Source organism: Propithecus coquereli, unplaced genomic scaffold (assembly GCF_000956105.1).
Source record: "Propithecus coquereli isolate 6110/MARCELLA unplaced genomic scaffold, Pcoq_1.0 Scaffold251, whole genome shotgun sequence".
In the NCBI taxonomy this organism is placed as follows: domain Eukaryota; kingdom Metazoa; phylum Chordata; class Mammalia; order Primates; family Indriidae; genus Propithecus; species Propithecus coquereli.
The window spans coordinates 532,646-544,535 of record NW_012148075.1 but is presented as its reverse complement, the minus strand read 5'-3'; the positions used below and the strand labels follow the sequence as shown (position 1 = coordinate 544,535).

Sequence of the window (11,890 nt, the reverse complement as noted above, 5' to 3'; positions counted from 1 at the left end):
CAAAATAAATACAAGAAAGTAGAAGGAAAAAAATAAACTGAAATGAAACAGAAAACAAATGTATACTAGAGGCAATCAGCAGGGTCAAAAGTTTCTTTGGGTGGGTTAAGAAAAAACCAAATAAAATTGATAAACCTCTGGCGTAGCTGATAAAGAAAAAAAAATCAAACATATTTCCCCAATACAAAACAGTGCTGCCTTGTCCTTCACCTTTTCTTCAAAATTCTCCTCGTATCCCCAAATATTTTCCCTTATGTCATCTTTCTGGACATCAGAAGTCTTCATGAACTATAATCAATACTCAATTACGTGGAATAATTTAGGGGAGATTTGGGGCCTGAAAAATTAAAATTATCTGATTATTCTAAATTTCTATCTCCTTTCCAGAAGGTTTTTTCCAACCAAGTTGCTACAGAATAAAGCAAACACACACAAATAACCTGAACATGAGATACACTGTGATAGCAGATCCCTTACCTGGTCTCTAGCACTTGTTAAAGAATAGCTAGTGTGAGATAACCCAAAAACAGGTTGGGAGGTAGGGGGAGGTGTCAAGAAAACAGTCTAAGTAAACTAAATGGTTGATTATACATTATACTATACAAAGCTTTCAAGAATCCCTGTCACACTAGCAATTAATGATTTACTCAAGTAACAATAAAATTTTATAATTAACATAAATAACTGGTAATATACTTACAGTACCACCTACTATTCTTCCTAGTGGATACCATGCTCTTTCATCAAACCAATTTAAAAACTCATAGAACCCATGAGATGCAAGATGATGTGTCGATCTATAGTTAAACCTAGAGAAAAGAGGAAAAAAAGAAATGTTATAAAACTGTAAAACTACTTAACAGAAAGAAATAGCTCTATCTATCTTTCTTTATATTAAACACTGTGGCTACAAATATAAATATATTTCATAGCAATTTTCTTCAAACTTGAATAACAAAATAATCTGAAAATATCATAGGAATATGCTTATACTTCTAATATAATATAATTAAACCCAAAACCTCCCTTCTGCTCCCCGCCTCAAAAAACCCCAGACCTACAAAACTAATAAAGCTCAAATTAACATTCGGCCATTGCTTAGGGTCCAGGTGGTAGAAAACTATAAATTTGGATGAACAAGGTGGCAAGGCCCACAGAATTCAACATATGGTCAAAAGTCCACAACTCAAAAGATTAAGAACGAATGACAGAAGATAGCATCAAAATGGAAGTAGGAGCACAATCAACATAATAGCCCCAAATCCTGTAAACCTAAAAAGTACAGGAAGAAAGTATAGTAACACAAAAAATAAGAGACTAAACCACAGCAGCACTGTAAAGCAAGAGTATAACCTTAAAGAAAGAGATATTCTAATTAATTTCTAAAAGAACAAACAAACAAAAAGAAATTAAATTGAGGAAACTAAAGCCTAAAATGCAAGCAGAAGCAAACCATAGAGGGCAATGCCAGAGATATCCCATGTTTAGTGTAAAGCAGCTATGGGTGGGTGAGAGAGAACCCTGCAGCAATCCTCAGAATAACAGTATTGGGAACATCCAGTCAGGTACACCCCTTTCCCCCACTGTTATCAAGCAGGGAAGTGGGCAGCAGAAGTACTTGCTTGAGAAAGGAGCACAACATGTAGACAAGTGAGTCAAGAAACAGAACAATGTTGGATACACAGAAGATGAATAGGAAATCCTCACAATTCAAATCGGTTTGATACATTCTTCCCAGCAGCAAGTTATGACCACCCCTCCAACAATCACTAGATGCAAGCTTTGTAGCATTTTTCAACAGACTGTTCAAATACTAGAACAAGTGTATATTCCAAAGTCAAACATTTGACATAAGTAAGCAACATGAAAGCTAAACATCAAAATCAACAAATAGAAAAATTAATACCAGAGGAAGCAGAAACAAGAATTAACACATTCAGGGGTCTAATACAAGCCAGCTGTACCGTGAAAGTAAGTGCAACCTAGGGATTAAGAGTATAGGTTCTAGAATCATACTGCAAGGGTTTGAATCTTAGTTCCACACTTTTATTAGCTATGTGACCTTGGTTGGGCAAGTTACTTTCAGTTCTCTGTGCTCTAGTGTCTTCATCTGTAAAACAGGGATAATAATGTTGCCTACATCACAAGGTAGCTATGATGAGTAAACAAGGTAGTGTCTCTGAAGCACTTAGAGGATACTGCTACTATAGTGAATAGACTTATGATGTATCCATTTGATATTCTGAAAAGCAAAATTATGACTGTTGAGATCAAATAAAAGATAGGCTAAATGGTATAAAGGACAAAAATGAAGAGCAAATTAGAACATGATAAAAAGCATTATGAAAAATTTAAGAAATCTAAAGAGAAACCCAGAAGTTCTCACATTCATCTTAAAAAAAAAAAGAATACTATGCTCCACAGAGGATGGGGAGGGGAACCTCATATACATCCCAATAAATTTAAAAATGCTAAGAATAAAGTACAACTTCAAATCAATAATTCAAAGAAAATAAAAATATTTTCCACAAAAGAATAACAAAATCAGATTAATACCGTATTTTTCAGTGGAAGCACTGGATGCTACAAGGCAATGGAGTAATATATCCAAATTTCTGAGGGAAAAGGATTTCAAAATCAGAATTTTAAGTAAAGCAGTAACTTTGTTTGCCAGCAACATGGAAGACTAAGCTAATGCTAGAAATGCTCTCCCTCTCATCCCCTGAAGTATTTACCTGAGCTGAATTTAAAAAGGGAAATCCTCAAATGCCAAAAACAAAGTAGTGTGCTCTAAAAGCCAGGATCACTGGAAAGACTGTCCAATAAAAGATGGAAAACAAGGCCGAGGCGGGCGGATTGTTTGAGCTCAGGAGTTCGAAACCAGCCTGAGCAAGAGCGAGACCCTGTCTCTACTAAAAATAGAAAGAAATTAATTGGACAACTAAAAATACATAGAAAAAAAATTAGCCAGGCATGGTGGCGCATGCCTGTAGTCCCAGCTACTCGGGAGGCTGAGGCAGAAGGATTGCTTGAGGCCAGGAGTTTGAGGTTGCTGTGAGCTAGGATGACGCCATGGCACTCACTCTAGCCAGGGCAACACAGTAAGACTCTGCCTCAAAAAAGAAAAAAAAAAAAAAAAGATGGAAAACAAACTACCTACCACCAATGAAGTTACAAAGTTTTTCTCGTCCCAAGGGGGAAAAAAAGACTCCCATAAAAAGCTAAACTAACCTTTGTATCATGCAAGACAGTAGAGTCTAAATTTATAAGCAATCCCCAAGATAAGAAATTAACATCGAAAACAGGAATCAAACACCTGAATTAGCAATAGAAGCGAAACCCAAAAACAGCTCAGGAGAGACCCACGTAAGTTCATACACAAACTACACTGAGAAGAGATTCACCATAAGAAAATAAGTACACAACAAAAAGAGTAGCACCCCAAAACTTGTCAAATATTTTAATGGAAGAGGCCTACTTAGTATTTTCGTAAGAATCAAGGTTTTAAATTTTCAACCTAATTTTTCATTTTAAAAAACTGACTCCAAGGGATTATTAATAATATGTTTTAAAAATCAGGAACTATGTGATTCCAACTTCATAATCAAAGTTCTCCTAAGGAGTGTTTTTCACTTCCCATTTTTCCTAATTCTTGACCTCTCCCCCTCTTTATTGAATCACTGTCTTCCTTTGGCTTTAATAACTACAACAGTTACTCCTACCACCTTTCTAGTCCCCTTCTCTGCTCTCTATACAGATAGCCACCTGTATCTAAGATCTTCTCATTAATTCACTGTAACAGATGTCAGTCACATCTAGGTCTTCAATTATTACCAGTATGCCCACAATTCACTAACATTAGGTTATTAAGTATGAAATGTGCAATTTCCTTAAGTACTAAGTTTGACAGTTGATATCTCTGACATTTCACTTTGACACTTCTTGGTTTCGTTTTTATTGTGAAGGTACATCCTCATTCTTTCAAACACATGTTTTGGCTTGTGATTATCTTTCAAAAATTTTTTATAGCAATTTTTGTGAAACCATGGATACGTCAAAAATTCGTGTTTTAATTTTTGTTATGAGTTCTGTCGTGGAACCAATACAGTGCAGACAGCTCAAAATATCAATGGAGTGTTTGGAAAGGATGTGGCTAATGAATGCAGAGTATATTGATGATTTCAGAAGTTCCATTCTGTTGATTTTAATCTTGAAAATGAGCCATACTGGTGACCTGAGACCAAGGTGGATAATGAAGAGCAGAAAGCTTTAGTGGAAGAGAATCCGTCGCAACCTAAACGAGAATTAGCAGCAAGGTATGACATTACTATTCCAACAATATTGGACCATTTGAAACAAAGGGCAAGGTAATGAAGCTGGATGGATGGGTACCGCATGAATTAAACGAGTATCAGAATCGTCTTGAAGCTTGGCTTTCTTTGTTGTCATGATATAAAGGCAAATCATTTCTACATTGTATTGTTATATGTGATGAAAAATGGATTCTTTTTGATAATCACAAGTTTTCGGCACAACGGTTAGATAAAGATGAAGCACCCAACCACAGTCCAAAATTGAACATTCATCAAAAAAAGCTAATGGTGTGTGTTTGGTGGTCCAACGTTGATATTATCCACTTCAGTTTCATGAAACCTGGTCAATTGATTACAGCGGATGTCTACTGCAACCAATTCGATGAAATAATGAAGATGCTGTGACTAAGCAGTTCAGTTTTGTCAACAGAGACAGGCCAATTCTCTTGCAAGACCACATGTCCCCCAAAACAATGTTGCTCAAACTACAGAAGGTGGACTTGGAAACTCTCTGTCATCCACCGTATTCATAAGACCTTGCCCCAGCTGACTACCACTTCTTCCAGGCTTTAGACCACTTCTTGCAAGGAAAAATATTCAATTCTCAACAAGCTGTGGAAAATGCCTTTCGTAATTTCATTGCCACTCGCTCTCCAGGCTTCTTCGCTGCTGTCATAAGCAATCTACCATAACGATAGCAAAACTGTGTCAATAGTTTAGGCACATACTTTAATTAATTGTACTGCTTCTTGTTTGAGATATAATAAACTACACCTTCGATTCGAAATTGGACATTTCACATTTAATATTATCTCCCTACCTAAACCGTTACTATGTCCAAACCAGTATCACCTAACTGCCTACATAATATGTTTTTCTTGAATGTCACAAAGGCATCTCAAACTCAACATCCAACTAAACTCATGATTAGATACCTCCCATCCACCCCCAAAACAAGCACAGACACTGTGTCTGCTTTTAGTGTTCTCTAAGTACCACCTAAGTTGAAGAAATAAATCTAGGTGCCATCCTCGAAGAGTTCCTTTTCTCTCACACCCTATACACAAATCATAACAAGGTCATGTTTTAACTAGACTACTGAAATAGTCTCTAATTATCTTCTTACATCCATTCTGCCCACCTCCTAATTCCCCAATCTGTGTACCATGTTGCAAGAAAGACGATCTTTTCAAAATGCAAATATGATCGATATTGCAACTCCTTCTCAACTATTCAAAGGCTTCATCTCTTACAATTAGAGAAACTTTCACTTCTTAACACAATGGTCAAAAGCACACATGGCTTAGCTCTTACGTACATAACTCTACAGTCTTATCTCACACCACGCTACTTCCCTTCTTTTCATCTTTCATCCACCACACTCACCTCATTTCCTCCCATCACAGGATCTTTAAACTGCCAATCCCCTCTCTGCCTGAATCACTGTAATCTCCCAGAAAACAGAAAAGGTTCAGTGTACTTTTCTTCCTAGCACTTGCGACAGATGAAATTTCACATTAGTTTACTTGATTATTATCTACTCCACTAGATAAATACTCTCATGAAGACACCACTATGTCTTCAATACCTAGTAAGGCACCTGGTACATAGTAGCCCTTGACTGTATGCTGAATGGCTGATTTTATAAATACATGTTTTTAAGCAGAGATGAGATATAATCAGGATACTGTCTCAGATAGCTAACTAATACCAATTTTTAAATGGTCTCCCCCAAAGTTAAAGACCAATTTAAACTACCTGAAATCCAAGCCTGAAGGTAGAATTAAAAAGCTAAACAAACCAATTCTTTAAGATTTTATACCCCAAAGGCAATCACAGCAGCAACCAAAATAAATAAATGAGACCTGATCAAATTAAAAAGCTTCTGCACAGCCAAAGAAACTGTCACAAGAGCAAACAGGCAACCCACAGAATGGGAGAAAATTTTCGCGTGCTACAAATCTGACAGAGGGCTGATAACCAGAATCTATTTAGAACTCAGGAAAATCAACAAGAAAAAATCAAACAACCCTATCAAAAAGTGGGCAAAGGACATGAACAGAAACGTTTCAAAAGAAGACAGAATAATGGCCAAAAAACATATTAAAAAATGCTCAACATCTTTAATCATCAGGGAAATGCAAATCAAAACCATAATGAGATATCACCTATCTCCAGTGAGACTGGCCTTTATCAAAAAGTCCCAAAATAAATGTTGGCGTGGATGCGGAGATAGGAACACTCATACACTGCTGGTGGGAACAATATGGAGATACCTTAAAGAGATACAAGTAGAAGTACCATTTGATCCAGCAATCCCACTACTAGGCATCTACCCAAAAGAACAAAAGTCGCTCTATGAAAAAGACACCTGCACTCAAATGTTCATAGCAGCACAATTCACAATTGCAAAGATGTGGAAACAACCCAAGTGTCCATCAATACATGAGTGGATTAATAAAATGTGGTATATGTATACCATGGAGTATTATTCAGCTTTAAGAAACAATGGTGATATAGCACCTCTTGTATTCTCCTGGAAAGAGCTAGAACACATTCTACTAAGTGAAGTAGCCCAAGAATGGAAAAATAAGCACCGCATGTACTCACCAGCAAATTGGGATTAACTGATCAAATACTTAAGTGCACATATAAGAATATTTATTGGATGTTGGGCAGGGGGAGGGGGAAGGGGGGAGGAGGGGACGGGCATATGCACAAACAATGAGTGCGATGCGCACCTCCCGGGGGATGGACACACTTGAAGCTCGGATTTGGGGGGGCAAGGGCAACATAGGTAACCTAAACATCTGTTCCCCCATAATATGCTGAAATTAAAAAAAAAAAAAAGATTTTTATCAAAAACCCGAGCCAAGGTATCTCAAATCTAAATAGAAATGGAAATAGAATGTGTTTAGTCCTATTTTATCCCCAGGATCAAGTCACTCTTGGTATGCATTTTTTAAGGTTCCCACAACTCCCTTGATCACTATGATCCATTCTCTTTGATTTTCCATTAACTTCTTCCTACCTGAATTGCCATCAGTTTTTCTACCTTATGTTATGGCCCAGTTTCCAACCCATCACTATAAATGTCGTTTTGAATGGCCTCATGGCTTCCTGTCTTATCTCCTAGAAGTGAAATAACAAGACTGTAAAGGGGAGCACATTCTTTATTTCACTTGACTGTTTCAATGTAATAGCAGTCATTATTTTCTTTTTGAACCTACAACTCAGTACCCTCAACCTGTGCCCACCATCATATACACCACTCAAGTAATCAGATGTGCTGAGTGATAGCTAAGTTAACTACCTTGCTGCAAAGATAAATAAAAAGTGACACCCCATTCAAGATTTCCTGTTGCTTAGTAACCTCACCAACACTTAGGATTATCAAACTTTTAAATTTTTGCCAACAATGGTGACTGTGTGCTGAACATTTCATTGTAGCTTTGATTTACATTTCCACAATGCATCCTGAAGTTAAATACTTTTCATATATTTATTGGCCATTAAAATTTCCTCCTGGGTGAAGAGTGTGTTGGAGTCCTTTGTATATATTTTTCTAGTTGATTGGAATAAATTTCTTATATCTTGGTTACTATTCTTTCATCAGTTATATGAGTTATAAACTTACCTCATCCTGTGGCTTTTCTTTTCACTCCTAGTGGTTTATAAAAAAACACAAACTTTTGACACAAACCTAATTTATCAATTTTCTTGCCATAGGGTTAGTGCCTTTTTTCTGGTTAAAAAAATCCTTCACCACTTCTACCCCAAGGTCATATGGTTATTCTTTTATTTTCTTCTCCATGATGATTTGTAGTTTAAGCTGACGTGCTTAGGTCTTTAAGCACATGGAACTGATTATTATATATGGTGAGAAACAGGGGTTCAATTTTAATATTGTTCCTCCTTATAAATGTTCCCCCATCATTCACTGGAGCTGTCTTTTCTTCATTGCTCTACAGTCTCATCTCTATCATATATTAAGGGCTCATTACTGTTTAGCTTTATTTCTGAATTCTATCCAAGTGGCATTTATGTCTATCCTTATACCAATATTATGACATCTTTATTACTATAGCTTTAAATTAAATTTTGATATCTGATAAAACATTTTTAACTGTGCTTTTTATTTTGTCCCCTTGCATTTTCATATAAATTTTACAATAAGCTTGTCAATTTCACCTAAAAACCTGGTATGATTCTGACTGAAATTCCATTGGCTCTATAAATCAATATGGGGAGAATTAACACCTTTATGATGTGAACACGTCCAATCCATGAGTATAGTTTATCTCCTTCATTTATTTAGTTCTTCTTTAATGTCTCTCCACTAAGTGTATAATTTCACCTTAGAGGTCTTGAACATCTTTGCTTACATTTGTTCCCATCTTTAATTCTATCTTCACTAACTTGTTAAAAATCTGTTTGACATGTTGACAGGAATCTGTTGATATTTTTTACATTGACTCTGTAACAAGTAACCTTGCAAATGTTTATTAATTCTAATAACTTATCACTAGATCCTTTCAGATTTTAAATCTGAAAAATCAGTAAACATCTCTGTGCATTAAAAAGAAAGGGATGGCTCAAAGACGACTAGACAAACTACAGGTTTTTATTTATTTATTTTTATTATTTATTTATTTTTTTGAGACAGAGTCTCGCTCTGTTGCCCGGGCTAGAGTGCCGTGGCGTCAGCCTAGCTCACAGCAACCTCAAACTCCTGGGCTCAAGTGATCCTACTGCCTCAGCCTCCCGAGTAGCTGGGACTACAGGCATGAGCCACCATGCCTGGCTAATTTTTTTTTCTATGTATTTTTAGTTGGCCGATTAATTTCTTTCTAATTTTAGTAGAGGCGGGGTCTCGCTCTTGCTCAGGCTGGTTTCGAACTCTTGAGCTCAAACAATCCGCCCGCCTTGGCCTCCCAGAGAGCTAGGATTACAGGCGTGAGCCACCGTGCCCGGCCAAACTACAGGTTTTTAAAGCCCTGTTTATAAGTAGTAGTATTCTGCCCCCATTTCATTTATCCCATTATAATCCCTTATAACTGCCAATCTTTCCCATTAGGAGAAAATACAGATAAATATTAATTTCATTTGACATAAAGAAACTAAATGAACTCTGGGAGGCTGAGGTGGGAGGATCGTTTGAGGTCAGGAGTTTGAGATCAGCCTGAGCAAGAGCAAGATCCCATTCTCTACTAAAAACAGAAGAAATAAGCTGGGTGTGGTGGCATGCACGTGTAGTCCCAGATACTCCGGAGGATGAGAGGCTGAGGCAGGAGGATCACTTGAGCCCAGGAGTCTGAGGTTGCAGTGGGCTATAATGATGCCGCTGCACTCTAGCTGGGTCAACAGAGTGAGATTTTGTCTCTTAAAAAAAAAAAAAGAAAAAGACACAGAAACTGAAATAATTACCAAAAATATATAATACAAAATTCCAAAATGGAATAAGCTACTGAATTTCAAACTTTTCAAAGGAGTGGAGCCTTTTTCAAATAAAACCTTAACAAACTCAAAAGATAGAGTATTTTAAAAAATAGAAATAAGTTCAAACTTATTTATTTATAAAGTCAATCATTAAGAACAATTAGATTGTTTCAATGAATACAAAAATCTTAAACTTGAGGTTACAGATCATAGTTGTAATGATGCCAACCATGTCATCTAATTTATTTCTGTATTTTGAGTTCGCACAACTGTAAAATTTTTAACTCTTCTATCATTCCCAACAAAATCAAAAAAATTTTGATTTACAGATATAATATCAAGCAGTAATCATTTTTTAAAAAAGATTTTCTTGCTGTTAATCATATTCTTCAACTAAATGGCAGAGAAATTTGTTTGGTCTAATTGAAAGTTCTGGTTCAAGGTTGAATAACTATGTATAATAATTGCTTGCATTCCTCATCATATATATAAAAAGTAAACAGGAAGCACTCAAATCTAAATTTATAACATGATCATGAATTTGTTACAGATTCAGTTTTTACAGTCTGATTATTTTCTTTTATACAAATTTCCAGGATAGGTCAGTTAGAGCATTAAAACTCTAATCTGAAGCAAATATAAAAGGCATCTGGTACTCATACATGGCTCCAAATCTATCTCAAGGGCTTCCTCTGCATGTATCCTTCTACTTCAAATCCAAGATCAGCTGTCTCTCTCTTTCCTCAATTCATGAAAATAAGAATAAGAATGTGATTGGCTCAGACCATCATTTCATGCAAAGCTATGCATGTCATAGGTTAATTGACAATCTATGTATTGGCTGCCATTAGATCAAATGCTTATAATCCGGTACTTGTAGCCAAGGAGGGCAGAGTCATATGATATAAAATATGGCTGTTCTGGCTCATTTTTTTTTTTTGCATTTGACGTGAGCATGGAGATGAGGGACATGAGTTGTGCAAGGATTGTGAATGTGGCACTCTCCTGGAATAAAGAGGAGACCTTAATGGTGCTGAAAATACTTATATAGACATCCACTGCTTCCCAGACATTAATGTATTGAAGATATAACTAGTTTATTTGCTTCTCCTTTTTATACCTTCTTAAAAAAATGCATGTGGCTTTCCTGTAACACTTTTTCTTTCTTTTCCCCTTAAGACTACCCTTAAAATCCACTTACTGCTATTGCCTCTGAATAAAAATCATAGTGTGATTTTCCTTAGACACTGCAGTCTGCATAGGATTAGACCTACCTATTCATGTTAGCAGTAAAAAGGTAGCAGCAATACCTATGTAATTTTTTCTAACGGGTTCACATGGACTCTCTCCTCAACCAAATATTAGTCAGGTTCCTCTAAATCCTCTTCTTAACTAGGCTTTGACCTTGAGCTTCAGTGTCTGTCCTTGTTGGGCCTGGATCACCCAGTTTTAGCAAGAATCCTGTTAAGTCAGTTCAAAAAGAGTCTCCCACCCTCCATGTCTGATCACCTTGATATGACCAAATTCCTTATCCTGCACCATCCCCAGGTCATACCCATCATACCTGGTCATTCTGGCCTGCCTTTAGCAAGAATCCTGTCAAGTTAGTTTAGCCAGAATCCCCCACACCTTAACCCAGTGTTTCCTCTTAGTAATTTTCTATCCACTGATCCTACCCTGCTTCTTGACTATAAATCCTCACATATCCTTTTTGTACTCAGAATTAAGCCTAGTTCTATACTTAGGTCTTTTTTCCCCATTGCAATAGTTCCTGAATAAAATCTGTTTTTATCACTTAAAAAAAAAGGCATTTGGACTGACCACAGAACTACTCTTTTCTATTACAGTAAATAACTAAAAACTGAACATATTTATCAATCACACCCTCTTTTTTGAGCAATTTTAGCATGGTCTTTCTCTCAGTACTTTATACTATCTACAAAGAAACCTACCATGGCCATGCACTTTATTCTCCCTTCTTCATGCAATCATCTCAGACATCATTCTTGAAGAAGCCATCTCTAATATTCCATCCTCCTCCTGAGTCCACTTTATTTATTTATTTATTTTTTTGAGACAGAGTCTCGCTCTGTTGCCCGGGCTAGAGTGCCGTGGCGTCAGCCTAGCTCACAGCAACC

At 36.5% G+C, this 11,890-nt stretch overlaps 1 protein-coding gene across 1 annotated transcript in view; it reads right to left on the bottom strand.

Annotated features, from left to right (window-relative positions):
- The window catches only part of STT3B (STT3B, subunit of the oligosaccharyltransferase complex (catalytic)), a 114,304-nt gene that overhangs the window by 65,437 nt on the left and 36,977 nt on the right, over nt 1-11,890 (bottom strand). The window contains exon 2 of the mRNA XM_012646881.1: nt 701-809. Within this exon, the coding sequence (XP_012502335.1) occupies nt 701-809 (109 nt within the window). The remainder of the gene's footprint in view (nt 1-700; nt 810-11,890) is intronic.